This window comes from Ambystoma mexicanum, chromosome 4p (assembly GCF_040938575.1).
Source record: "Ambystoma mexicanum isolate Mex_15411 chromosome 4p, UKY_AmexF1_1, whole genome shotgun sequence".
Classification (NCBI taxonomy): domain Eukaryota; kingdom Metazoa; phylum Chordata; class Amphibia; order Caudata; family Ambystomatidae; genus Ambystoma; species Ambystoma mexicanum.
In genome coordinates this window covers 177832673-177859281 of record NC_090927.1, presented here as the reverse complement: position 1 = coordinate 177859281, position 26609 = coordinate 177832673, and the positions used below count along the sequence as shown (strand labels likewise).

The following is a 26609-nucleotide window of genomic DNA, read 5'->3' as shown; positions in this document are numbered from 1 at the left end:
ACTTGTCATTTTCTAGTTGCAAGCTGCACTTGTCATTTTGAGCTTTTAAAATTTCAAATCTGAAAAACGACCTTTATTCAATCGTTCATATCTCCGCAACCGTTTGTCTTAGAGACTTGCAGTAACTTTCATCTGAAAGTTGAGAATCTAAGCTTTTAATCGCACTAAGAACCGCACTCCTACCCCCTATAGTTTTGCCGTAATCGCGGAACACGCATCCGCGAATTTTACCGCGATTTGCAAATTTCTCCTCGTGTAAAAACAGCTGCTGCTTGCCTTCCATTTGCCAGAAATTCGTTTAACCTGCTAATCATTCCTGAATCATTGCAAGAGTGAGCCTGAGCTAATATTAACTAGATACCATTCACCCTGAACCTCTGAAAGGGAATTAAAAGCATTTTAGCATATTTTTTAAATTCATTGCCAGCACATATCAAAGCAATTTGGGCCTGTGTTTTCAAACTTCTGTAGTCTAAGCTTGCTGGGGTGAACTGAATTACAGTTGATTGCATTTCTGAGAACTGTGTGCTTCCTTCCATTTCCTTGCATTGTATCAAGGGGGGGAGGGGATTGCCAGAGAAAAGTGATTACATTGTTTTGTTGAAATTATATCAAGTTATTTTCTGTACTGCATTCATTGAATATTGCATCCACCTGAGCTTACATAAAGCATTCTGTACCACCTTCTTCTTTTGTTCCTATTCACCTGTGTGCTACCTTATCCATTTCATGTCAACTCATTAGTGATTATAAGAAGTGTGCTAGTGCCAGATTCTCTGTTGTTAATATTTATCATATCAGATTAAGTGTGATATTCAATTATTAATTTATTATAAAGTGTGATCTATATATCTATTGTTTAAATTATCAAATAAACCTTTTAACTTGCAAAACAGAACTACTTCTCGGCTCAGTGGGGTCAGGGGGATTCCAAGAGAGGGGTGTTATATAGGGGTAGTCATCCAGAACGCATGAACTGGACATAAAGATATATCAATAAGGGTTTTCATTCAGTATTATAGACTAGGCGTTGACTTAGCTGTAGTGTTGAATTGAATCCTCTTACAAAACTCTCTCTGCACACAGAAGAGACTGCTCATCTCTCACACCTTTCTCCATTGAGGTTAAACTGCCATCTAGGGTAAGAGTTCCCAGTTTGCAGCTTATCTCAAGAATTCATAAAGGGTGGGGCAGTGTCGGGCATATTTTACACTGCCTGACATGCACCAAACTATCCCCATTCCTATTGGTACAGAAGAGGCACTGTCAGGCGAACACAGTGTGGGACCCACGAAACGTCATAGAAACCAGTGGATCTTCTTGACTTGTTTATTTTTACACACAAGTGTAATCATCTTTTAAGTGTCAGGCAGTCTTAGTCTTTTGTATAATATATCTCTGTCTTACCTGAAGTCCTTTTGTACCTCTTGAAAGGGTATGGGCCTCCCCCTTTGTCTCTCTTGCCAGTCTAATCAGCTTTGCACCAGAATACTCTGCCAAGTCCTTAAAGAGGTCTGACATCTGTGGGTGGAGATCTCAGGGCTCCTCATGGGGGGAGGTATGATTTGATGTTCCCTAACCTGTGAAAATTGTAGTCCGCCTAGATCTTGCTTTGGATCAGACCTAACTTCCTCAACACCATTTGCTCCTTCACCCTCCCCCACCCCTTGGGTTCCCAACCTATCAGACCAGGATCTCATTACTGACACAGAAGCTCCCTTGCCTGGTTCCTCCTTCTGTCTCGCTGGACCTCATCTGCTTCCCTCCTTGTCTTCAGCTCCTTCCAACTCCTTATATTGGTCCACCTCCTCCAGTAAGTCTCCAGCTGCCTCATTCTGTTCTTAATCAACCTCCTCCAATAGTTCCCCAACCTCCTCCAACAAATACCAAACCTCCTCCTTCTGATCTTTCCCAACTTCATCCAATATCATTTCCTCCCCTGGCTCACTCTTCCGCCTCCACCACACTCTGCTCCTCCAGTCTCCTTCTCTGTTCTCCACACGTCTTACTCCTTCTGCTCACCAACTCTCTCCAAACACTGTCCTACCTCTGCGTAGTGGGTCTTTATATAACATACTGCTCCCTCCTCTGGGTTGTCTGTCTGGCTGATGGCTAGCACCTTGATTTTGGTGGGTGGGCTAGGTTGTGATTTCCCTCTCTCTGTTGAATGGGGTGTGTCTAGCGAGACAGAGGCTGTTAGAGGTGGGGAAGCCATCTTGGCTTTCACTGGATTAGCCTGCCATGCTCTGTCTGCCTGCTGTTTGATTTCTCATCTTTATGTTGAATTTTTATTCTGTTTGTAAATATGTAACAGCTCCCTCTGTGGTGTTGTGGAACCAGGCCTGGGCTTCTTCCTCTTCCTGAAGGTTTGGTAGTTTGTGGTTCAGCAGACCCAGTGCCAGGTCCACTGATCTTGCAGTGTTCAGAACTCACTGATTTTTCTTGTTGGAGGTCCTGGAACCGGTAACGGATCCACAGATCGCACAAAATCCCTGGAAACCAGTGGAAATTACTTTGAGCTTCTGCAGAATTTCTATGTTTACAGTGTGTTGTCCTAGATTTACAAAGACCTGTGCTCATTTCCTGGTGGAGTGGGGCTTGCACCCTATGTCCTCTAGTATGGTCTCCTAAGGGGTTCAGGTTACAGTAGAGTGTAGTCTGTCTTGCTTTGGTCTGGATAGGGTGTTTGGGGAAACAGGGATTGTGGGAGATCTTGTCTCCTTGTGACAATCCCTTGCTAAGAACGTGGGCTGCAGGTCAGAGTCCAAGAGGATCCCTTAAACCACTCCTATTGAACCACGATCCTGCAGTAGAAGGTGGTCCCTTGTCCTTAGAACCATGGTGCTGCCAGTATGCTAATCCAAACAAGGTACCTTGTCTCACAGCACCCCAACTATTGGGAAGTCTTCCAATTTTCACACATACAAATACACTGCTGCTTGCCTTCCATCCTAACAGTTTCACCAGCAGACCGTGTCTGGCTGTCTATGTCCCATACAGAGTCTTCACAGCTATTTTCTGTACTCCTCCAGCAGACAGTCCCCCAGGAGATCCGAAGAAAGTTCCCAATATAACGTTCCTCTGAGAATCATCTTCGGCGGGGCATGTCACTCTGTCCCAAATATAACTGACTATCTCAACCCTACTGGTCCCCAATTCATTACATTTCCCCCAATGGCCTTTCACATAGGAATAGGCCACAGATCCCCTTGCACTCATCCTTACCACTCCTCCTCTCCAACGCACAAACACATGCACTTTAGTCTGATCTTCAAGAATTCTGTCAGACAGTATGGCATTCCCTTCACTGCTTCAATCATCTCTGTGTATATCTGACTCTGCGTTGTTGCATTGGCTTCAAATGAGAAGACACAGTATTTGGCTGCAGTCAAATAGCTTCTTTTTGGCTGGAATGTTGGTTGCAAAATGCCTGCTCAAAGCTGAAGTTCAGTAGAGCCCTAGTTCTAGACATAAATGATGCACTCCAAAATAATGTGGGAGAACAGAGATGGTACCTTCAACCTGTTGGGAGATACCACATGATGTGGAATCGATCTCAATGAAAATGTCCAATTTAAATCGCTCAAGGGCCCCGGACCCAGATGGTATTACCAACAGTGATCTAAAAACTAATCTGGAAAAATGGTCAGAATTTATTAGCAAAGTAGTGAAAAGATGCGTACAATCAAAAAGTATAACACCATCCTGGAGAACCGCAAATGTGGTGCCAATCTAGAAAAAAGGCAGAAAAGACAATCCAAAGAATTATTGGCCAATCGCCCTCTTAAACGTTATTGGAAAAATATTTGGATCCTTAATACTAGAAATCTTCCAACATTGGCCCAAAGGGGCTGATAGTTCCGACCCTTTCCAGGCTGGCTTTATAAAGAATCTGGGCACTACAGCGAATATTCTGCTACTGAACACTTTGAAAGCAAAGATTAAGGAGGGTAGCCCAAGAGTTTTCATGGCATTGTTGACCTGGTCCAGGCTTCCGACCAGGTCAACCGGGAACTACAATGGAAGAAACTGAGAAGGTGGAAGTGCCCGAAATCAATCTTAGACCCCATAATAGCCCTATACTCGGAGACATCAATGTGAGTGAGGCTGAGTCACTCGGGCTAATTCTCTAAGGAGATCTTCACAGCGAGAGGAGTGAAGCAGGGATGTCCGCTTGCTCCATCACTGTATAACGCACACATGGGTGACTTTAAGTAACAAGAAAAAAACATAAGGTCTTTTCCACCAACTATAGGAGGTATGAAAGTCTTGTGACTTTTATATGCGGATGACATTAATTTAATTGATCAGACAGAGATAGGACTACAACGCCAACTAAACAGCTTGTCAGAATATATAAAGAAGAACAATTTAGAGTTAAATAAAGACAAAACCAAAATAATAGCCTTTGAGATAACAAGAAAGATCAGCCAAAAACAGAAATGGTATTCAGACGGAGTCCAGCTGGAAAAGGTGAGCAATTTCAAATAACTAGGCGTCACGCTGAACAACAGCCCACTGGCAAACGAAATGCAGGTAACACTGCAGGAAAATATCAAAAAACTAGTCTCACAGTCTAAAGTGGTTGATAAAAAGTTCGTGAGATTGTCACTCAGACCAATTCTGGACAGCTATAAAGTAAATGTGACCCCAGCAGTGACCTATGGAGCGGAGCCAATGCCGCAATTACCGGGAAAAATCTGGCAAAAGTTGGAGAGCTATTTCTGGCGGAAAATACTGAATTTACCACCATCAACCCCCATAACCTTGATCCTACGAGAACTCAGCTTAACTTCATTAAAAGCGGTAGTGGACCGAAACACTCTAATGCTGTACAGGAAGACTCTACTCCCCTTGCGTCCAAAAATTCTCAAGATTATTCATAGAGGTAAAACAGCATGTTGACAAACTGGTCAAAGATGAACAAAGAAAACTTGAAGATGATCGGAAACACTGAAGACTAGCTCATGAAAAACACAATTAAAGTGAAGACAAGACTACAAGAATGGGACTGGATACAGACCCTCGAGGCGGCATCTAAATATAATTCAACCATTAATCTTCCGACGAACACAAAAAAGGTTAGCGAAGTCTTGGGGTATTCAGCATAATTTCCACACAAATATCTACGGGACACCTTTATGCGAGCACGCTTAAACCTCTTAAAAACCGACGAGATATTAGCTGAAAGAGGCAAAGCTAGCACCAATAAGTTCTGTTATTGTAAAAAATAAGATCAGGTAGAAACAATCAGACATATGTTACTATCCTCCTATGGCACAACCGAGGCAAGACACATTTACTTGGGAGACATACGAAGAAGAAACTTGGTGGTTCCGCTTGATGAGTGGCGAAAGGACATACTGGGTGATCGCGGTAGCTCAGTTCCTCGGAACATCAATTTAGGAACCAATATGGAGACGGAAAGGAAGAAGACACGACAATGATGATGTCTCTCTACAGACTTGAATGTGATCTTAGAAAGCGACTGAATTGTAGGGATGGAATTTTCCACCAGACAGCTCAGATTCATTGTAGAAGCAACTGGGCAGGTCTTCACAATACATGTTTTCATTGCCAACATTTCTGTTTGAAATGTGCGCCCACCACTTTTGATTTTTCTATAACTGCAACCATACATCAGCCAGCGACGGACGTCATAGATTGATTGGGGATCCCTATCGTACCATTCAGGGTACAAACTGCCAAAAGGTGGTGGCTGAGGTGGCACACAGGAGGCAGGGGCAGCATTAGGAGCATTGAATGCAGCTCAGAGTGAGAGAGGGCCACTGTACAAGGCAAAGGGGTGGAGAAGGAGCCCTTGCAAGCAACTCCTGTATCTTCTCACCCGCCCCCCCCCAAACACACAACTTATCCAGCAGACCAAACATCTGCAATGTGGCTGAAATGAATTGCAAGAACTGAAGCCTTTTGCATGGTTCAAAAACCATTCACTGGTACTTTCATAATCATGGATCAGTTGATTTAAACCAGGGACTCTCTAGGATTTTCCCGAAAGAACTGGGCAGAAAGCAGATGTTCTCTACATGCAGCTCTAAAAAGTTATTACTTAATGTCTTTTTGTGACGGTACCTATAACATATCAATCGATTTTTCATTATTTTCAATCAACAAGTTAAAGCTCTGTTTTTGTCTGCCCTTGCACGCATGCAAGTTATTCTCTAGATGAATTGGGGTTGTTTTACTGTGACGGAAAGGACCGCCACAGAAATGACCGCATGACAAATGTACGATATACATAAATGTTCGTACATTTCTCATGCGGACATTCCTTGTAAAACAATCCCAAAACCTAACCCCTCCCCACCACCCCACCCCCCCTACTTACCTTTCACCTTGACGCGCTGGGTCCCTGCAATGCTGGTTCCCTTTTACTTCCGTGATAGGGAACCGGCGCTGCAGGGTCCTTTTCTTTTTTTGTCGGGCAGCTGCGGGGGAGTCCCCCACAACACCTGCTCACTATGCTGTATAGTATGGTGAGCGGGATGTTGCGAGGGACACCTCTGCAGCAACCGCAGCCTTTGTTTTTCTTTTTTTTTTTACCTACACCACCAAAATATACATACCACAAAAGGTTCAAACTTTTCCCTCTAGATAGATATAATAGCAGAGAACCTTTGCCTACCTACTACCTACTATAGGTAGTACTATATACTACCTAGTATTCTCACTTAATGGGAAGTAACTCTTCAATGTAACATTGTGGCCACGTAGGCCTTGCAGACTGATCAGTGATTACTTGCAGATCTTGGATAAATGTACTAAGGATGTGAATTTATAGCACAAACAAAATAAGGAACCTTTGTATGGTCTGCAAAACCTCAGGGACAAATGATCTCCCACCCAGCACTTCATCCATTTGTCCTGCAAATGTAGATACACAAAAGACTTTCATTGGCAACGCCAATAGTTTTGACTTTTGCTGTTGTTGATTGCATTTGATATTTACATGCATGAACTTGTGTCAAACACATAATGTATGAACCCAGTTCAAAGAAAGTTGAAACTTCAGCTTTTTCACAAGTCTATTCTTACATGATCTGTTCACTTCTGCTGGTTGATGATTAAAAAGATGTTATATCCGCAACTGAGGCATGAATCCTGCAGTTTACCAATCATGGAGATTACCACTGCCTGCCACAGAGGCCCATAAAATGCTTTTGATATATGCAACATCCGGTATATCATCATCATCATAACTGTTTAAAAAAACTTCAAACCCCAATTACAGAGGGCCATTAACTATGTCACATAGAACAATGTACAAATCTTTTCACTACGGGGCCAATAAGCAGGATTGTACCTCTCCGAAATAGACTACAGACATAAATGATATTGAGACCATGCACTGCTTGTTAACTATCAAATTATTTTGCTATACCAGGTCCTACCGGTAGTTTATCAGGTGTGTCCATGGGATTTGGGTTGTTTTATCGAAGTACAAACAATCACAGCGTAAATGACAGTAGTCGATTTCGCCGCATATCAGTTTTTACTTCAGTAAAACAACCCAAATCCATGTCCCGTAAGCGTCCGTAGCCAACACCCCCTACTTACCTTTTCGCTGGCCGCCGCTGCTTCTTCCATAGTAGGCCTGCAGCATCAGTTCTGTCCCTCTAACGTCGGTCGGAGCTGACACCGCAGGGTCCCTTTTTCTTTTTCGATAGTTTTTTTCTTCTTTTTTTGGTTCTCCAGCTTCCAATGTCAAGGAAGCAGGTGACACCCCCACAATCCTTGAAACCCATACTACAGATCATAGGGAGTGAGCGACACCACCCGCAACCCCCGCTCCTCATGTTCAGTATTTTGAGCTTTGATTTTTTATGCCACCATTTTTTTCTAACTTTTTCCATGTTTCCTGCCCATGCAAAGAGGGCATCACTATTCATGTGAACATGATAGTTATAACTGATGTAAGGAAGAACAGATAGTGTGAAGGCCTTATGACCATTTTTTGACTGAGAAACATTTGAGCCTCATTCATGCCATACCATTTACTGCCAGGACAACCAAAGAATCTGCTCTGCTAGTCCAGCCTGCACGTTTCACACTGGTCAGAGATTAAGTATCATACTTAAACCCTCCAACCAACCAAGGCTTCTGGTTTTGAAATGTAGAAATACCATACAGACCCATATCCTGGAACGGATGACTTGCTTCACTTTAATAGATCAAATGTATTGTAGAGTACATCACATTTTAAGCTTTCAGTGCCCAGGCCCCTTACAAACTCCCCATGCTGCCTTTAATTGTTTCCTCTTTGTCCCTTGTGCCATGTCCACCCCAATTGGCATCAGACGTCCCAGTGAGAGAAAGGGAATGAGTGAGAAACAGTGAGTAAGCGAGAGTGGAAAGGGGCAGAGCAATGGAGACAAAAAGGGACATATAGCGAAGGAAAAGAAGAAAAGATAGTAGAAGTGATACAGAGTGGGGTGGATGAGAAACAGAGGTTGAATGAGAAACGGTCCCTGAGAGACTGACTAGGACAAAAAGAGAAGGACTAGGGTGAACGACCAACATGAAGGACTAGGACTTGGATGGAAAAGGTGGCCTAGCACTATGACTAGGCAGAAGGACATGGACAAAGATCAAGGACTTGGATGAAGGTGAAGGACTAGTCCAAAGGAGGAGGACTGGAACAAAGGACTGCGAAGAGGGCAACAGAGAGACAGATAGAATGACTGAGATGAACTAGAGGAACCAGGATGATGAAGAGTTGGGTTGAAGAGGATAGACTGGCAAAGATGACAAACATTGGGGCACAGAAGAAGTAGAAGTAGAAGGACTGGGACAAGGATAAGGAGAAGTAGGACTGGAGCGGAAACTAATGACTGTGATGAAAGAGAAGGACGGGAATGAAGCAGAAGAACTGGGATGAGGCAGAATGAGTTACAGGGATGAATGAGCAGGATGGGGGATGAAGGAGGAGGACAGTGATATGAAAAAGTATATGGTGTTCTTGGAATATTTCGGCAAAGTTTGGTGCAGTTTCGTCAAGTGGGGGCAAAGTTATTGGGAGGGGATCTCAAAATGTGTGAAAATCCTCATAGACGCAATGGAAAAGAAAATGTGCTCACGCCTACAACCCAAACTGATGGACGGATTTTCACCAAATTTGCACCCTGAGCAGCGGGTTGGTTCCAAAAGCGTGCTTTTGTAAATTTGCTGTAAATCCGTCCACTATTTTCTTTAGAAAACAGCCAAAAAGTAGGTAAAAGAAAAGTAATTTCTGGGTCCGGGCCACGGACTCACTTGCCTATTCGGTCCGCGGACACCCCCCGGGCCATTTAGGGGGGGTGGAGTGATGTCTGTGGACTTTAGACACGCCCGCTGATTGGATGTAAAAAACATGAGGTCCGTCAAAACGTTTGAAACGGACGCCATGTTGGATTCGCGAACACTGCCTGTAGTCCGTGGACATCATAGTAAAAACGTATTAAAAAAACAACATTGGACTTGTCAAACTAATTAAACTATGTCTGGGGAGGTGAGGTGATGAGAATGGAATGGGAAATGTCCATAAAAAGCCAAAAATCAGATGTTTTTCTTCTAAGAAGTCTGCAAACGTCTCCGGTGTTCGGTGTAGAGGGGTTGTGATGTTCGGGGCTTCCATGCATATTTCTGCATAACAGTCAGTGAAAAGGAGTTTTTTGGATGGCTTATAACTTTGGCGCCACTCAGTGAAACTATATGAAATTCTGCAATATAATTGTAGACCCGACCCTGAATGGTTTGGCAAAGTCTGATGCTGTTTCGCCAAGAGGGGGCTAAATGACAGGGAGGGTCCACAAATATTTGAAAGGCTTATTAATTAGACCCAGATTTCAACATTTATGCAAAGTTTGGTGGGATTTTGTCAAGAGGGGGCACAATTAGAGGGGAATCTCAACATTTTTAGATGGCTTATAACTTTGTTGCCGTTTGACAAACTTAGCAGAAAGATTATAGACCCAACCTTGAATGTTCATGCAAAGTCTGAATGGATTTTGTCAAGATATGGCTAAGGTATATGACTATTCTTTGTACATATATTTTGACACTTTTAAAAAAATCTAACCTGGACGGATTTACAGCAAACCTGTGCAAGGAGTATTGGTAAGGATCCGAAGGCAGGGTTTCGCAAATGTGTCTGTGTTTTATTTTTTGAAAAATGTTATAACGTAGGTACAAAAAATAGTGATATACCTTTGATGACTGAGGTATAGCCTGTGGCCCTGGACAATCTGGCTAGTGGCTATGACCACAAGGGACTGGCTATGGGGTTAAAGTGGGCATGGCTACCATGGACTAGCTATGTGCTAAAGTTTTTCAAAATCGGGATAAGTTTGAATGGGAAATTAAATTCTGCTCGTGACTACCTGCTGAAGTGCTGGACGGGATTGCAGAAAATATGCACGAGGAGCATCAGGAAAAACTTGAAAGCATGGTTTTTCAAATCTGTTCTGATATGATATTTTATTTATAGCACTCCTATACAAAAGTGTTTCAAGACACGACGAGGCAGAGGAGGGGAACAAGGGGGAGGACAAGACAACGATCTTACTAGGCCCAGTGACATTGCGATCGCGCAAGTGCAGTGGAGAGGAAAGGGGAGAAGTGCCGGGGGAAGGGGAGGAGGAGCAAGTGCAGTACATAGGAACGAAACATCAGTAAACAAAAACAAGAAGCGCGGCCAGCAGTGGCAGTGCAGGGATTAAGTGCAGATAGCAGGTGTTAGATAGTGCAGGTAGGGGGCTGTAGGGTTGCAGATACACCAAGCGCAGGGTTGCCAGGAGGCAGTGCAGATGTGCAACTGGGAGGGCCGGGACCTAGGCCTGTGGTTCAGAGGGTAGTCAGGTAGCCAGTGCAGTATCAGACAGGAGATCAGCAGGAGAGAGGTAGAGAGAAGGCAGGAGCAAAGAGGAAAGTCTTGAGCTGCTTCCTGAACTGGAAATGGTTCTGCTCAAGTTTCAGAGAGGCAGGGAAGCTGTTCCAGAGGGAGGCGCCAGCGAAAGAGAGAGATCTGCCCCCAGCTCGTTGCTTGGAAAAGCGCCTGACCCTCAAGGAGTTGGAGCTGGATATATTTTGGTCCCAGGCCCCAGAAGGCCTTGTGGACAATGCAAAGGGTCTTGAACTTGATCCATGCATCCACTGGGAGCCAAGGGAGAGATTTCACTGCTGGAGATATACGATTCCTGGGCTTGAGGCCAAGGACAAGTCTTGCAGTCCTGTTCTGGATGAGTTGCAGAGGACGGAGAATAGAGGCGGTTAGATTTAAAAAGAGGCTGTTGCAGTAGTCCAGCCTAGAGAGAACAAGAGCTCTAGAGACGGTGAGCTTCCTCTTCCTTTTTTTGCAGGAGAGGCCAGGAAGTAAGGTGGGGGAGAGAAATGATGGAAGGGGCACCAGTGAAAGATACGGTGGGGCAGGTGGTCAGAGAGATGTTGTGTGTGCCTGAAATCTAAGATAAGGGGCAGTGTTTCTCATGCTCCTTGATTGCAGCCTTGAAAGGACTTTGAAACTTCTCCCCCTGCAGCGTGGTGTGTTGCAATATATACAGAGTACTGTTGACTTGGAAAGATATTGATCAAGATCCTCTTTTATGGCTTGCAAGGTAGATGGTGGGATCTTCTGCCTCACAGGAGTAACCTGTGTGGCAGTATTGTTTGAGGAAGATGAGGTAGAGGAAGATGACCTACTACTTCCTGAAAAGGAACAGCCTTTCTCGGAGCATCCCAGTGTTTGGATTTGGTGTGGCGTAGCATGGAGGTGGTCCCATAGGAGTACTGCTCAGGTTGTCCGTGACTGAGTACAGTGCATTTAACCTTTGTAGCCTTAGCCTTCGGTACACACCCAACGGTGGTAAAGAACCGCCACACCCATGATTCTCTCTGGGTGCTGGTGGTAGGCATTTCCCCTATCTCATCTTCCTGATCTTCTTGATTGTTTTCTTCATCATTGCACTTTTTTCCTTTCTGGAGGCCTCTCAGGTGGTGGTGGTGGTGGCGGCTCTTGGGGATAAGGGATGGCCATGGCTAATGCCATTTTTTAAATTAAAAAGCAGTTGTGCTAATATTGTTCCCAGCATGTGCTCTCTCCTGGATTGAAGATGGAAAATGAGTAAGAAAAGGTCTAGGAGCTTTGCAAGGGTACATTTCAACTTAAAACTTCCTAGATAAGCTAAAGAAAATGTTTCAAACTCTTCGCGAACACGTCATCACAATGCATGTACACTGGTGGTCACATGCCACTGTTCGGGAAGTCTGCAATGATTTCAGATGGCCGCAAATGTGGGGCGGGAGAATGACACAGTTTTTACTCCATACTTTTTATGCTGATATATTGGGGTAAGTATGATGTTGGGAAGTTGTAGCACATTAGGGTGCGCTGGTAAAAACCTATGAAATTCATTGAAAACACTTTGTTAAAGGGACGTTATGGCTACAAGTAAAAACCGAAACCCCCTCAGAAATGTGCCAGTTATGGTAAACTAAGCAACCATAACTCTCACCACCACTGTGCACTGCTAAGACTAACACCCACAACATCAAAGATGACATCACACATGTTAGTGATGACATCACTGATGATCTCACTTAACTAGGCCACATGTTTTTGATCACGGATATATCTAGGTCAGGTGTTTTTGTTCACATATGAACATTCAAAAGGTGCTATGTATCTTGACGTTAACCTTATATATTCTTAAAGTACTTTCCTTAGGGTTTGGTTTCAGCTCATAGTGCACATGCACAGAGCAATAAGCAAACTCAAACACACAATTCATTTTGTGGGATGATTTAACCCACTTTTGTGCTCTGCTATGCTACAGCACTGTATTATGATGGTGCAGAAATAGCAAAATGGCCACAAAACCCTTGTGCTCGCCAAAACCTCTGGAAATCGCGCTTTGCAAAGCACAAAAAGATGGCTGCCCAATCTGCCATGCATGTTGTCAGTGTTGGAACAGAGATCTCACTCCCGGAATAGGTCACTGAGCTCTACAATGTTAAGTGACTTCAATTCAGCACTCCCACTAAGTCAATGCCTAGACTGGTATGCCCAAGGGAAGCCCTTATTTATATATTTTTATGACAAGTTCATAGATCTGGATGATAAACCCTTATATAACGCCCCTCTCTTTGAATCCCCGTGACCTCACTGAGCCAAGAAGTAGGTTTGTTTTGCAAATTAAAAGATTTATTGAAGAATTAAACAAGATATATGTATCACACTTTTATAAATAAATTAATATCTGATAGCACACTTATGAATATGACAGTGATCAACAATGGATAATATTACACTAGCACACTTTTTTAAAATCACTTAGGAGTTGGTATAGAACGGATAAGGTAGCTGAGAATACTTTATGGTTTCAAGGAAATGCAATGATGGAAAAGAATGCAGCACAGGAATAAACTGATATGGTTTCAACAAGAGATAATATAATCACTTTTCCCCTTGTGGCAATTCACTCCCCCCTATGCAATATAAAGAGATGGAAGGAGAGCACACAATTTTCGGGAATATAATCAAATGCAATACAAATTCTAGTTCCCCCCTAGCAAGCTTAGAGCAACCGGTATGTTTTTATACAGGCAAAAATACCTTTACATGTGATTAGCAAAGAAGTGAAAATATGCTAAAAATGATTTTAGTTCCCTATAGGAGATTCAATGTGGTGACAGCTATTTAGAATTAGTTCAAGTCAACACTAGCAATGATTCATGAGGGATTATCAGGTTGAAAACGAATTTCAGCAATGGAAGCAAAAGACAGCGATTTTTGACAGGTGAAGAAGTTTGAGTCAAATTGCAATTCGCGGCACTTTTTCCGAGTGTGTCGAGCGCGATTACGGTTTTGAGCTTGTTGGAAAGCTTAGATTCTTAGCTTTAAGATGACAGTTAAATCTTGTTCCTAGCATGTGCGGTTCCAAAGATACAGATAATTTAGTGGAGGTAGATTCTCAGAAATAAAGTAAGATTCAAATGACAAATGACACTTTCACAGGTTTGAAATCACAGAATGGACACACGATTTCTATGCAGTTCTAAATAGGTTGAAATGGTTTGAATTAGGTTATTTTAAACTAAGAGATTGGTTTTGCACAGCTCTGGCTGGATACTCACTCCTAATTTTGGAAGGAATGGGCCTCGTCACAGATCTGGTCAACAGGTTTAGCTGCGGTTCTCTCTGCTCTGCTGGTCTGGATCTCTGGTTCTAGCAAAAGTTCTGGCACTGCACAGCGGTCTGGTCTGGGTCTGGTCTTCTATCGGCACTGCACGGCTGTCTGGATACAGCTCTGCTTTCTGTGTTCTAGCACAGGGTTCTAGCCAGAATCAAACAGCTCGCCCGGCTGTTGAATATCAGGTTAGGTTGCTGGATTCTGAGGCCTCTGGAAAGGATTCAGCTTGTGGACTAGGCCTTTCTGCTAACAAGTTCTGGAATCTGGAGTCTGGTTTTCTAAGTTCTGGTCTCTGAATATTGTCTGGATTTGAAGTCGTCCGGCAAAGTGCTTCACAAGAAAGTGGAGAGAGCAGTCTCTACCTGGGTCTCAATGGCTCTTTTTATGTCTTTTGAAAGTGGGTGGGAAGGCTGACTTTCTTTGCCCAACCCTCTAAGGATCCTGATAGGCTACAAAATTCTTTGTTGCCTGACTGGGGAACAGAGTTGTGAGTCATCCAGTGCTACCATTTTACAATCTATTGAAGAAACGCCCCTTTGCTTTTACTTAGAAAATTAATTTTTCATAACTAACAGGTTTCCCAGATACACACGTCGTTGAAATGACATGTACACATCACAGATTGCTTAAGGTACAGTTTGGTTCAAGTCACTTGTTTCTACGAGCTTGGGTTTAGAACCGACAACATTTTGCGTTTTTTAGTGACTTTCGCCATATTGGTTTTTCCTCAAAATTTACACAGACCTGCACCCTCTCCCTGAGCATATTAATATAAATTATCATGTCTGTAGCATAAACCCAGTGTCTGCAAGATTAATAAATCGCAGGGTTCGGTCTCAGAACATCACACAGAGTTGAGCTTAGTCTCAAATTGTAGGTACATTTTTCATATAAAGAATCTCCAAATTGTACATTTCTGTATAGGAGATACAATATTTTATAAGCAAATTAATAAACATACATTTGCCCTTAATGGAATTCACATCTGAGTCTGGGTCCGCCCCCAGGAGCTTGGCTTGACTCAGAGATCAAATGTCTTCCTTCCCCCAGAGCAACTGTTGACAATTACACCTCATATCAGCATATCCTGTTCAGCTGAAGAGTCTATTGTGTTGACTGAGGTCAGCAGAGCAGGGTGCCACTCTGCATCCGGTTAACAGAAACCTGTGATCTCCTTGTGCTGTTGCTGGTAAGGGCAGGTGTGAATGCTTCCCATGGACAGAGGCCTCTTGAACTTTTAATTAGATCAGACTGCCTTCTGATGTGGGGCCTGGGAACAGTAGGTGTTAAGAATTCTCATTAACCAGCAAGGCTTTGAAGTTTCCAGCTAACTCAGGTTCCTTGTCAGCTCCTGAAAGACAGGCCTCCTGTCAGAGTTTAGACCGCTAGCGCTGGTTAGTGTCGAGCGCCGGTACTCCACCCCTTTTTGGGAGCTGTCTTGAATTAATACATTTCAGATTTCGAACAGCACCATATTTCTTTGCTCTGGTTTTTGCTCTGTGTATAGCCAAAGGATAGGGCCTGGCCATGGTCTCTTGTATTAACATTAACAGAGGCAAAAAATGGATGGCAACCTATTTTTCATGTTTTCCCTGTGCATTTTCTGGGGCGTTCTGACCATCATGATGTTTTCAATGCCAGTAATGCACAGTTCTGTGGTAGGGCTTGGGTGCATGGGTAAAAACATCCCACAACAACCAGTGAAAATGGAGTACAGAAAGGAAAAGCAGTGCTTTGCTAAAGGAAATCCAAAATCTTGCTTTAAATCCCTTTTTCTTTGTTGCTGAAACTGCAGAATGCCGGTACAAAACATCCTCAAACATCCAAAATTCTTGCTGGGTGCTACAATTCACTTAGTTTAAGAAAGCATTGTGGAACTTGCAAGGTCCTGAAAAGCTGAAAGCATAAAGGGATTTCCACAGAAAAAGTGGACTGGTTGTGGATGTCAAAATCTCTGTGCAGCAGTGGACTGCAGGATGACAGCTGTCAGGAAGCCTGCCTGATTAAACTTTAAAAATGTATAAACTGAAATCAAATGTTTGCAATCTAAGTGGCCTGTTGCTGCTAGTAATTCATATTGCGATTGTTTTGATTCCATGGTTTAAAATCTTAAATGAGAATTCTAGCTGCTATTCTGAAATCACAAGTTTGTTTTAAGCTAAGGAGAAATGCAACATAATTAACAATTAAATCAAGCCTGGCTACTGCTAACCAAACTGGAATAACAGGTTTTCTCACAGAGGCCTTTCCTTCTAGCAGGAAATCACACCAAAGCGATAATTGTAGGGTTTGGAAAGAACTTGGTCTGCAGAGGCAGAAGGGAACAATGAACAGCTACTGCTCAGGAAATGCGAGGTGTGAGGACAGTCGTACATGACCTCTGCCAAGAGCAAGCAGGGAGGGGATGGCTCCTGAACTGCAGGGAGACAGAAAGAGGCGGACCCAAACAACCATCTGTGACTGAACCTTCACAAAGAACACGTTTTAAAAGACTTATAATTTACCAGTGAAAATTGTGAAAAATATAAAAGTAACAGATTTGTGAATCTAAATTTTAGCTGCACGTTTCAAGAGGCGGCAAAATCGTGTGACATGTTCTGGAAAGAAACGGCAGAAAATGTGATTTTACACAACATGTTTTTCTGCTAGAAGTATGAAACTTTATACACTTATGCCCATGGTAAACGAGCACACTTGTAGAAATTTGCTTATAAATCGGACATTGTGTTCCTGATGAAAAGGGCAAGATTCTGTGGAAAGCCAAGACAAGATCCCACAGCTACGGGGTTTTGAGGGATAGCTGCCATATAAAATATGTAATCTGTATATGTGATTGTTATAGAGGTTGCATATGTGTAAATATGTATGGTGCCAAAGTATATTCTGTGTTCAAGGGGCTAGGGGTGGATTTTCAGCCTCATAAAAGCACACCATAAAGGTGATGCACTGTTTCTCTCCTCCTATCAAGGCAGAGGGGAGACTCTGACCCAATCACCTGTCAAAGGGGCTAGCTTAGGATAAACCAGCACACACACCCCCTTTATCATAGCATAAATGGAGACAGCTCACCACTCAAAAAGACAGACAGATTCACTCACTATCCTGATACTGGCGGAGCACCCTGCTGCAGAACTCTCCATCTTCCTTGCTCCAGACTCCAGAAACTTGGCAAAGCAGAAACCCATTGCATATCTGAACCATTTTCAGCTAGGCCTCAAATTCCAAAACCAGAACCCCACAAATTTAAGGGGAAGCATCATAATACAGCCGGGCTGCGCTGTTACTGCTTGTCTGCTGAAATAATTACCATCAGAACCAAGAAGGGCAGATCCAATCCAATCCAGTTCTGTACCGTGCTGTGACCAGACCCATTGCAGATCCAGTCCAGTCCTGTTCCGTGCTGTGACCAGAGCGCCTTGCTGATTGCAGATCCAATCTGATGTGCCCAGCTGTCTGTCCTAGAACCAGATCCAATTACCTGACCAGAATCTTGACTGACCAGAATCCTGACCGTTCCGTGTAAAAACATATCTAGTGAGTATCTATAGAAAGAACTGTGTCACTAGCATATGTACCTTGCTTAATTAATCCCTACCTTAAGCCCATCCTATCTTGACTTGAGAATCTGTATTGTTAGGAGTATTTTTGAATTGTCTGAACTCTCCATCCTATCCCGCTTATCTTCCTCCTGTACTAGTATTGCTAAAACTATCTTTGCACTCTCATCTGAAGAAGCCGAATCCTTGGCAGGCAGTCATTCTATTCAAGTGGCTGAGTTCATGTGGAGTATTCGTTTTGTTCATAGTCATCCTTTAGTGTAAGAAATCCATTTGTCATTTTAAAAGCGCATTCCTGTTTTCCATTCTTGCACCTATCTCGAAAAGCGACCTCCACTAAAACGTCCACAACTTCCCCAGTTTGTGTGCTAGTAACAAAATGTCAACTTCTGCTTGTAGCTAACATCCACAGCTTTAAATTGCATCCAAATGCGCATCCCAAATCCATACAGTTCCCCCGTGATCGCAATTATCGCGCAGTGAAAAGTTTGCTGCAAATTTCTTTTTTGGGCAATTCTGACACGTGTAAAACCGCTTTTGATTGCTCCTGACTTGAATTGTAGGATTTCAAATTGTTTCTTTGCATTACATCATTGCTTGTGTTTTTGTGCAACTATCCAAAGTGGCTCCCATAAGAAATTATAGTACCTTCGGTTTATAGTGACTTTTTCGAATGCCACTTTTTCTAAATGCCATTTTGTCGACAAAATTGCGGGGGGAAATAAAGTTCCAAATGTTTTTCATTTATTTATTTTTTTAAATGGGGGGGGTTCCCCCACCGACTGCCCCCATTTTTTTTATCGACCCTTTTTTTACTACCGAAAAAAAAAAACATTCGAAAACATTTTTTCGGCATTTTGTTTTCAACAAAATGGCATTTCGAAAATGATTTTTCGGAAATAGAACTGGATAGCGTAATTTCAGCTATTTTAATTATATTAGTGTTTTTGCCCAATCCATTCCCAAGATAACGTTAAAAGCCATTCAGACAGTTTGACAGTCAATTCTGTTTTCTCTTGTGTTTGCTGGGGGGAAAGTGGGATTGTTATTTTGTTTGAATTCTGCCATTCCTGAATTCCTGCTCTCTCCTCCTATCTCTCTCTTTACATTGACTATTGTGGGGGTTGATGGGTGTGCAGGGGGAACGTTTAACCACAGTGCTATCTCATCTGAACACACACACAAAAAAGTATCATTTCTGTGCTGAATTGTTTTGCTCACTATTACTCCTTGTGTATTAAAGAGGTTATTCAGTGTTACATCACCCCATTGGTGATTATGGTATACCTATTAAAACATAGTGTGATTAAATTGTAAATACCTAAATAAATATTTTAACTTTGCAAACCAGCCTGATTCCTAGTTCAGTGTGACCGGAGGGGGTTCCAGGAGAGGGGCGTGATATGAGTGGTATATCGTTCAGAATAAATAACTTTTAGACAAAAATAAATAAGGATTTCAGTTGTGCATTACATGCTAGGCGTTGACTTGGGTGTGTGCCGGATTGAAATCACTTACAGCTTGTATACATGAAGATGAACTTTAATGTTATTGATATTTTCTGGTGATGTTGTTTCTTTCTTCCTTACTTTAGTTTCCCTGAATGTGCCTCTGATTTGGATGCATTTTGGGTCTTCATATGTATTGTTTGTACTAACACAAGGTGTAATACGTTGTGAATTGTTAGCTATTTATTCTATGTTTCACATTACTCAAAACTCTGGTAAGGTAGTATTCATTATATTATTTTACTATCCAAAATTGCCAGATTAAACATAATGTACTTCTAGGGTGCATGCTGAAGCCATTGCCTATGTGTATGTATGATTAGATTTCTGTATTAACAACAATGATCCATTACGTTTTGTTTTGATGTTTGCATTCTTTAATACATTAAGTATTTAATGATAGGTCTCCCGATCACCTCTGACTTCTTATTACCAATATTGTAAACACAACCCCTTGTAGGGACTTTTCATCAAAATTAATTTAATATGTGATGTCATCAGTGATGTCATCAATGACATTTGTGATGTCATCTTTCATGTCCTGGGTGTTAGTCTTGGAAGTGTACAGTGGTGGCACAAGTTATGGTTTCTAAGCTTACCATAGCTGTCACATTTCTGGGGGTTTTCGGTTTTACTTGTAACCATAACGTCCCTTTAACAAAGTTTTTTCATGAATTTCACAGGTGTTTATTAGTGCAACTTTACCATACCGTCCCTTTTAACAACGTTTTTTCAAAGAATATATATATTGTATATATATATACCTGCAATCTGCAATATTGGTACGAAAAACCCACACAGAGTCATTATATTGGGAAATAGAAATGGATGTCTGCATGTTCATTTGGTGCATTGCTGGCATTTAGCACAGAGATTAGGAATATATCTGCACTTTATTTCATCTACACAGCTGACTATTGTGGAGAATCCTATATATTTGTTAAAATATTTGTTTGAAACATATAACAGAATGAATGTTTGTGTTTTTCCGTGCGACCAGATTTTAAAGAGCTTATTTTATCAATCTCCATATTGCATGGAGGGGACAGCCAGCGTGTGTGCATGTGTGCACTGCAGCCCTGTCCATGCAATTTTTCTTGTTTTCACTCCAAAGTGCAAAACATGCATGTAAATCCGGCGGAAAACCCACATTTATGCGTAAAGATGTGTAAATGCAGCCCACCTTCTATATGATAGGAGTCATTTAACATCCATTCCTATGGATCTGCCAGGCACTTCAATTTGGCTGTTTCCATAGAAATCCAACGCATTTAAACCAGCTTCAAAATCCTATGCTGCGTGAATGCATTCCTTTCTGGCGTTTGGAGCAGAAGGTGGCGGTTGAAAAGCATATTTTGATCTGTTGCCCTGCTCCAGATATAACATCACGCAGAAGCCATTTATGCATGGTGCCATTAATTGATTTTTTTATTACCTATTTTTTCACTCCTGGGGATTTTATAATGACTCCCTAAATGTATCATTAATAAACTCTTGGATTAAACTAATCACGAGACCATGTAACTCCTGTGATCCCGCACGATTGTCTAAGCTGGCTGGGGCTGATGGGAGATGTAGGTAAAAGAATGTGTTCACGCTGCCATCATAGTGATCTCTAAATGACAGCAAATGTAGCAACACAGATAATGAATGCCCGTGCTTTTCCTTGTTTTGTAGATACAGAAGAGTACTCCCAAGAGGAAATCTGTAAGGTAGGAGGTGTAATCTAATTTCTTTGTGTGACCTTCACCTTTCTTGACAGTTTGCCCGTAAGTCTTTTTGACAGCTGCCTTCCTTATACCTTTGCAGGATCTGGTGACTTTTCTCAACAGGCTGGTAAGATATATGTTTGCTTGTACATGGTAAATGTGTATTTACTATTTATGAATGTACTATGTATGCTATTCTCTCTTTAAACTTATTGATATATATATATACAGATATATATATACATATATATATATACACCATTTTACGCACCGTCTACATGGTGCAGTCTTGAGCCGCACTCCCGGAGTATTGTGCCAAAGTTAGAGTTAATCCTTCCGTTCTCGCAGAACTTACTGAAACCAGATTCGAATTAAAAGTTTCTTCTTTATTGATTACAAATATTAAAAGTCCATGTGGAAACCTCCAGCCCTCGCCCAGCCAAAAAAAGAATACCCCGGCGATGACGCGTTTCGCTACAACTTGTAGCTTGATCACATATATATATATATATATATATATATATATATATTTTCCTCTGCAATTGTCTGAATTTTATTTCATACAATGACATTTTTGGGCACATCAGAACACATATTTGTTACAATTGCTGTAATGTTTTTATGTTCAAAAAGGTGTTTTTTAAAACAAGTGGTTTTTGCATGGGGCTCCTCTAACCCCCCAAAACATGCTTTGGGGTCACTATTTCAAAATAGCTTTCCATTTCGAGTATTGGAGAACCAGTGCAAGCAAAACAAATTTAAAAAATCAGATCAAGCAACTATAAGTTATTTACATGGCAAAATTAAAAACAATGTACCCATTTTTCGTACATCCACAGTTCAGCCGTAAAACACAGGAAAGCACAGACACGCATACAGATATGCAAAACGCACGATGCAAAACAAAGGGGCCGTTTTTATAGTAAGTCTAAATTGCATACAAGAAACCACCACCATTGGATTGTACGTGCTCTTGCAATGTTCAACTTTTGCAAGACAAAGTGCAGATTTAAAGGGTAAAACCAGGCAAAAATCGCCTTTGCATTTTACGTTCCGTCTTGTTAAAAGTAAATGCAGCGTGAAAATTGCACTTTGCAGACCGCTTTTTTTTAAATTGTGTTCCTATGGAAACCACCTGCCTTAGCTTGTGAGGAAGTGCGGTGGATTCCATGGGAATCCGATCGTTTTACACCGCCATGAACATCTCATGCAAGCGTAAAACGAATCTACTCACAATATGGAGTAGGAAAGGATCGTGGAGTAGTAAATGAAAGGTGTTAAAGAATTTTATCCTCTGCCCCATATAAAATCACCCTCTTAAACGTATACACCAGTTTACTTCAGGCCTGAACATAGTGCAACACAGAATCTCACAGAAACACACACACCATGCAATGCTGGGCCTCTCACAATTTGGAAAGGCACACAGCAGACGGAATTAACACAACATGCGGGAAACACAATAACCAAGGAGAAGTTAACACCACCATGCCATTATGGATATCTCACAATCTAAAACACTCACATGCACATATATTGAACGGGTACTCAAACATGTAGGGGCTCATTTTTGAGTCACCCCCCCACGCCCCCCAGTTGTGCGTCCAGGTACTCATCACGTTGACACGTAAGCTCATTTTCACAGCGGAGTACAAAACGGGAATGTGGAAAGGTGGTGTACACACGTGTACACTGCGCTTTTGCACTCGACTGCGCAAGTGAAGTAAATAACGCCTGCCATGTATGCACAGCAGGAGATGCTGTGGTATTTGTATGACCTCTGTTGCCTATGTCCAAAACTCTATGCTATGTGGAGGTAAAGACATGTATAGAAAGAGAACAGAATCTAGCAGAAAAGAAACATTCCCAGGTCAGGCATCAAATAAAGAGTTGATAAGCAGGGGCTAAATGTAGCTCTTGGGTAAGTAGTATGTATTGCATGCAGCAAATTATTCTTCAACGTTTGAGTCAAGAAATGTTATATTAAATTGTATATGTTAAATTTGTATTGACACTTTGGTCCTGCTACCAAATATTTACACTGGGGCAAGTCGAGAGGTGCCCTGATCAATTCAAATGTGCTCCTGCTACCTTATAACTTTTTCACAAAGCCTAAAATTGGAACAAACCTGGAGCACCTGCATCTTTGAGATGCTCGTGTGAAAATCCGATTCCAGAGATTTGCACAATGGCATCTCTGCGAAGCTGCAGCCAGCTGTGGATTCGCTTCAGTTTCATGCTTGGTGATCCAGGGAGCAGGTACAATTCTGAGATGCTGCAGCCAGCTCTGGATTCGCTTCAGTTTCATTCTTAGTGATCCAGGGAGCAGGTACAATTCTGAGATGCTGCAGCCAGCTGTGGATTCACTTCAGTTTCAGGCTTGGTGATCCAGGGAGCAGGTGCAATTCTGAGATGCTGCAGCCAGCTCTGGCTTCGCTTCAGTTTCATTCTTAGTGATCCAGGGAGCAGGTGCAATTCTGAGATGCTGCAGCCAGCTCTGGCTTCGCTTCAGTTTCGGGCTTGGTGATCCAGGGAGCAGGTGCAAGTCTGATATGATTTACGAATTTCATCACAACACAGTCATACGCATTAGGCTATATATTCAAGGCCTGTTATCTGAAGAAATCCCTACTTTTCAAGGGCTAAAACAGGGTTGCCTTTTAGCGTCTGCTGTATTCAACTACTTTATTCAGGATGTACAGCAGGCGTTCGAAGTAGCAAACACAGATTCACCCAAAATGAATGGTTCATTGATCAAGGCACATCTATACGCTGATGATTTGGTCCTTGTATCTAAGACTCCTGCAGGCCTAAAAAGGCTTCTGACAGCTTTTGAAAAATACACCAACCTCAATGAATTGAGTATCAATACAACTAAGACTCAAATAGTAATATACAAACCAATGAGAAAGGGAGGTAAGGTGTATAAGTGGTCCATCAATAATTTATCATTAGACATTGTACCTGAGTATCAATATCTTGGTATTCATTTTGAAGGGTCCATAAACACCAAAGCACAACGTATTGCAATTGAACAGAAGATCTGCACTGCAGTATCTCAGGCAAAAATCATGCAATTTCGGTATGGCAAATTCACAATACGTCCTGCTTTTACCTATTGGAAAGCCAAAGTAATTCCCACCATTTTATATGGTCTGGAGACAGACACTCCGTTATCATCTTGTATCTGTGAAAAATGGGAAAAACGTTTCTGGGTCCAGATATTACAATTGCCACACTGTAATCCCATAGCATGGATCCCATATGAACTAGGACTTATGTCATTGTATGCAAATTTTTGCTGGAAAGTATGTGCTCTTTTTCGAAAATGCATAATATCTACAAGTAGTCCAAGTATACTGAAAACAGTATCAGATTATATGGTCTCGAGTTATCATCCTTTTGTGAAAAAGTGGCTTGTAACAATTTATCAGATTATGTTACATGCTGATGTTTCAATTGATATGTTAATAACCAATCCTGATAAAGCAAAAAAGTCTATTTATAGAATGGACTGGATTGATAATCAGGAAAGATGTCTAAAGTACCAGTGTATATCACCAGAAGTATTCAAACCAAAACACATGGGTATACCAGAAAAGTACCTTGATCAAATACCGACTGTATTTTATAGACATTCCATTTTGCGATTTCGTTTCAATTTATGGCCCACAAGGGGCTTGGCTTGTAAACGAAAACTTATATCAAAAGCAGATAATGTATGCAGATTTTGTCAGATTAAGGGAGCCGAAGAAACAACTGCACATTTAATTACTGAATGCACTAAACTAAGATCCCAGAGAGTAACACATTACAGAAATTTCCACCAATATTTAGGACAAATGGAAGAGAAAATGTGTTAGGCACACATTGCAGGCTAGGCTCAGAAGATGTTACAAATAGCGGCTATTAATTTTTGAACGTCCTTAAATTTAGAGTAAGAATACATGCAATGAAATGGTGTGTATGAAATTAAGCAACAAGAGACATTTCATTAGCTTGGTTTACTTCTGTTCATATTAGTGTATTTTTTTGTGAAGGAAATGTACATAGTTAAATGTTAGATATATATTTCAAATGGTCTTTTGTTTTATAGGTAGATTGTAAGTCCATTGTTATATGTTGTTATATGCTGAGCTTCTATCTTTTGTACTATATATATCTTGTTGCTTCTTAATTATCAAAGTATTTATTTATTTATTTATTTATTTTGTACTTTGTTGTTTGTATCTTGTATGTATGTAACGATAAAAATTAAATTGAAAAGTTGATTACTTCAACTAAATCAATAAATAAAATGTTTTAAAAAAAGCAGGTGCAATTCTGAGATGCTGCAGCCAGCTCTGGCTTCGCTTCAGTTTCAGGCTTGGTGATCCATGGAGCAGGTGCAATTCTAAGATGCTGCAGCCAGCTCTGGCTTCGCTTCAGTTTCATGCTTGGTGATCCAGGGAGCAGGTGCAATTCTGAGATGCTGCAGCCAGCTCTGGATTCGCTTCAGTTTCAGGCTTGGTGATCCAGGGAGCAGGTCCAATTCTGAGATGCTGCAGCCAGCTCTGGCTTCGCTTCAGTTTCAGGCTTGGTGATCCAGGGAGCAGGTGCAATTCTAAGATGCTGCAGCCAGCTCTGGCTTCGCTTCAGTTTCATGCTTGGTGATCCAGGGAGCAGGTGCAATTCTGAGATGCTGCAGCCAGCTCTGGCTTCGCTTCAGTTTCATGCTTGGCGATCCAGGGAGCAGGTGCAATTCTGAGATGCTGCACCCAGCTCTGGATTCGCTTCAGTTTCAGGCTTGGCGATCCAGGGAGCATGCAATTCTGAAATGCTACAGCCAGCTCTGGATTTGCTTCAGTTTCGGGCTTGGTGATCCAGGGAGCAGGTGCAATTCTGAGATGCTGCAGCTAGCTCTGGATTTGCTTCGGTTTCGGGCTTGGTGATCCAGGGAGCAGATGCAATTCTGAGATGCTGCATCCAGCTCTGGATTCGCTTCAGTTTCATGCTTTGTGATCCAGGGAGCAGGTGCAATGATATGCTGCAGCCAGCTCTGGCTTCGCTTCAGTTTCAGGCTTGGTGATCCAGGGAGCAGGTGCAATTCTGAGATGCTGCAGCCAGCACTGGCTTCGCTTCAGTTTCAGGCTTTGTGATCCAGGGAGCAGGTGCAATTCTGAGATGCTGCAGCCAGCTCTGGATTCGCTTCAGTTTCAGGCTTGGTGATCCAGGGAGCAGGTGCATCTCCTGGTGATCCAGGGAGCAGGTGCAATTCTGAGATGCTGCAGCCAGCTCTGGCTTCGCTTTAGTTTCAGGCTTGGTGATCCAGGGAGCAGGTGCAATTCTGAGATGCTGCAGTCAGCTCTGGCTGCGCTTCAGTTTCAGGGTTGGTGATCCAGGGAACAGGTGCAATTCTGAGATGCTGCAGCCAGCTCTGGATTCGCTTCAGTTTCAGGCTTGGTGACCCAGGGAGCAGGTGCAATTCTGAGATGCTGCAGCCAGCTCTGGCTTCGCTTCAGTTTCATGCTTGGTGATCCAGGGAGCAGGTGCAATTCTGAGATGCTGCAGCCAGCACTGGCTTCGCTTCAGTTTCAGGCTATGTGATCAAGGGAGCAGGAGCAATTCTGAGATGCTGCAGCCAGCTCTAGATTCGCTTCAGTTTCAGGC

At 42.2% G+C, this 26609-nt stretch overlaps 1 protein-coding gene across 1 annotated transcript in view; it reads left to right on the top strand.

Annotated features, from left to right (window-relative positions):
* Positions 1-26609, top strand: part of EPHX2 (epoxide hydrolase 2) — a 1142911-nt gene that overhangs the window by 455018 nt on the left and 661284 nt on the right. The window contains exons 9-10 of the mRNA XM_069605642.1: positions 20929-20963; positions 21061-21087. Of these exons, the coding sequence (XP_069461743.1) occupies positions 20929-20963; positions 21061-21087 (62 nt within the window). The remainder of the gene's footprint in view (positions 1-20928; positions 20964-21060; positions 21088-26609) is intronic.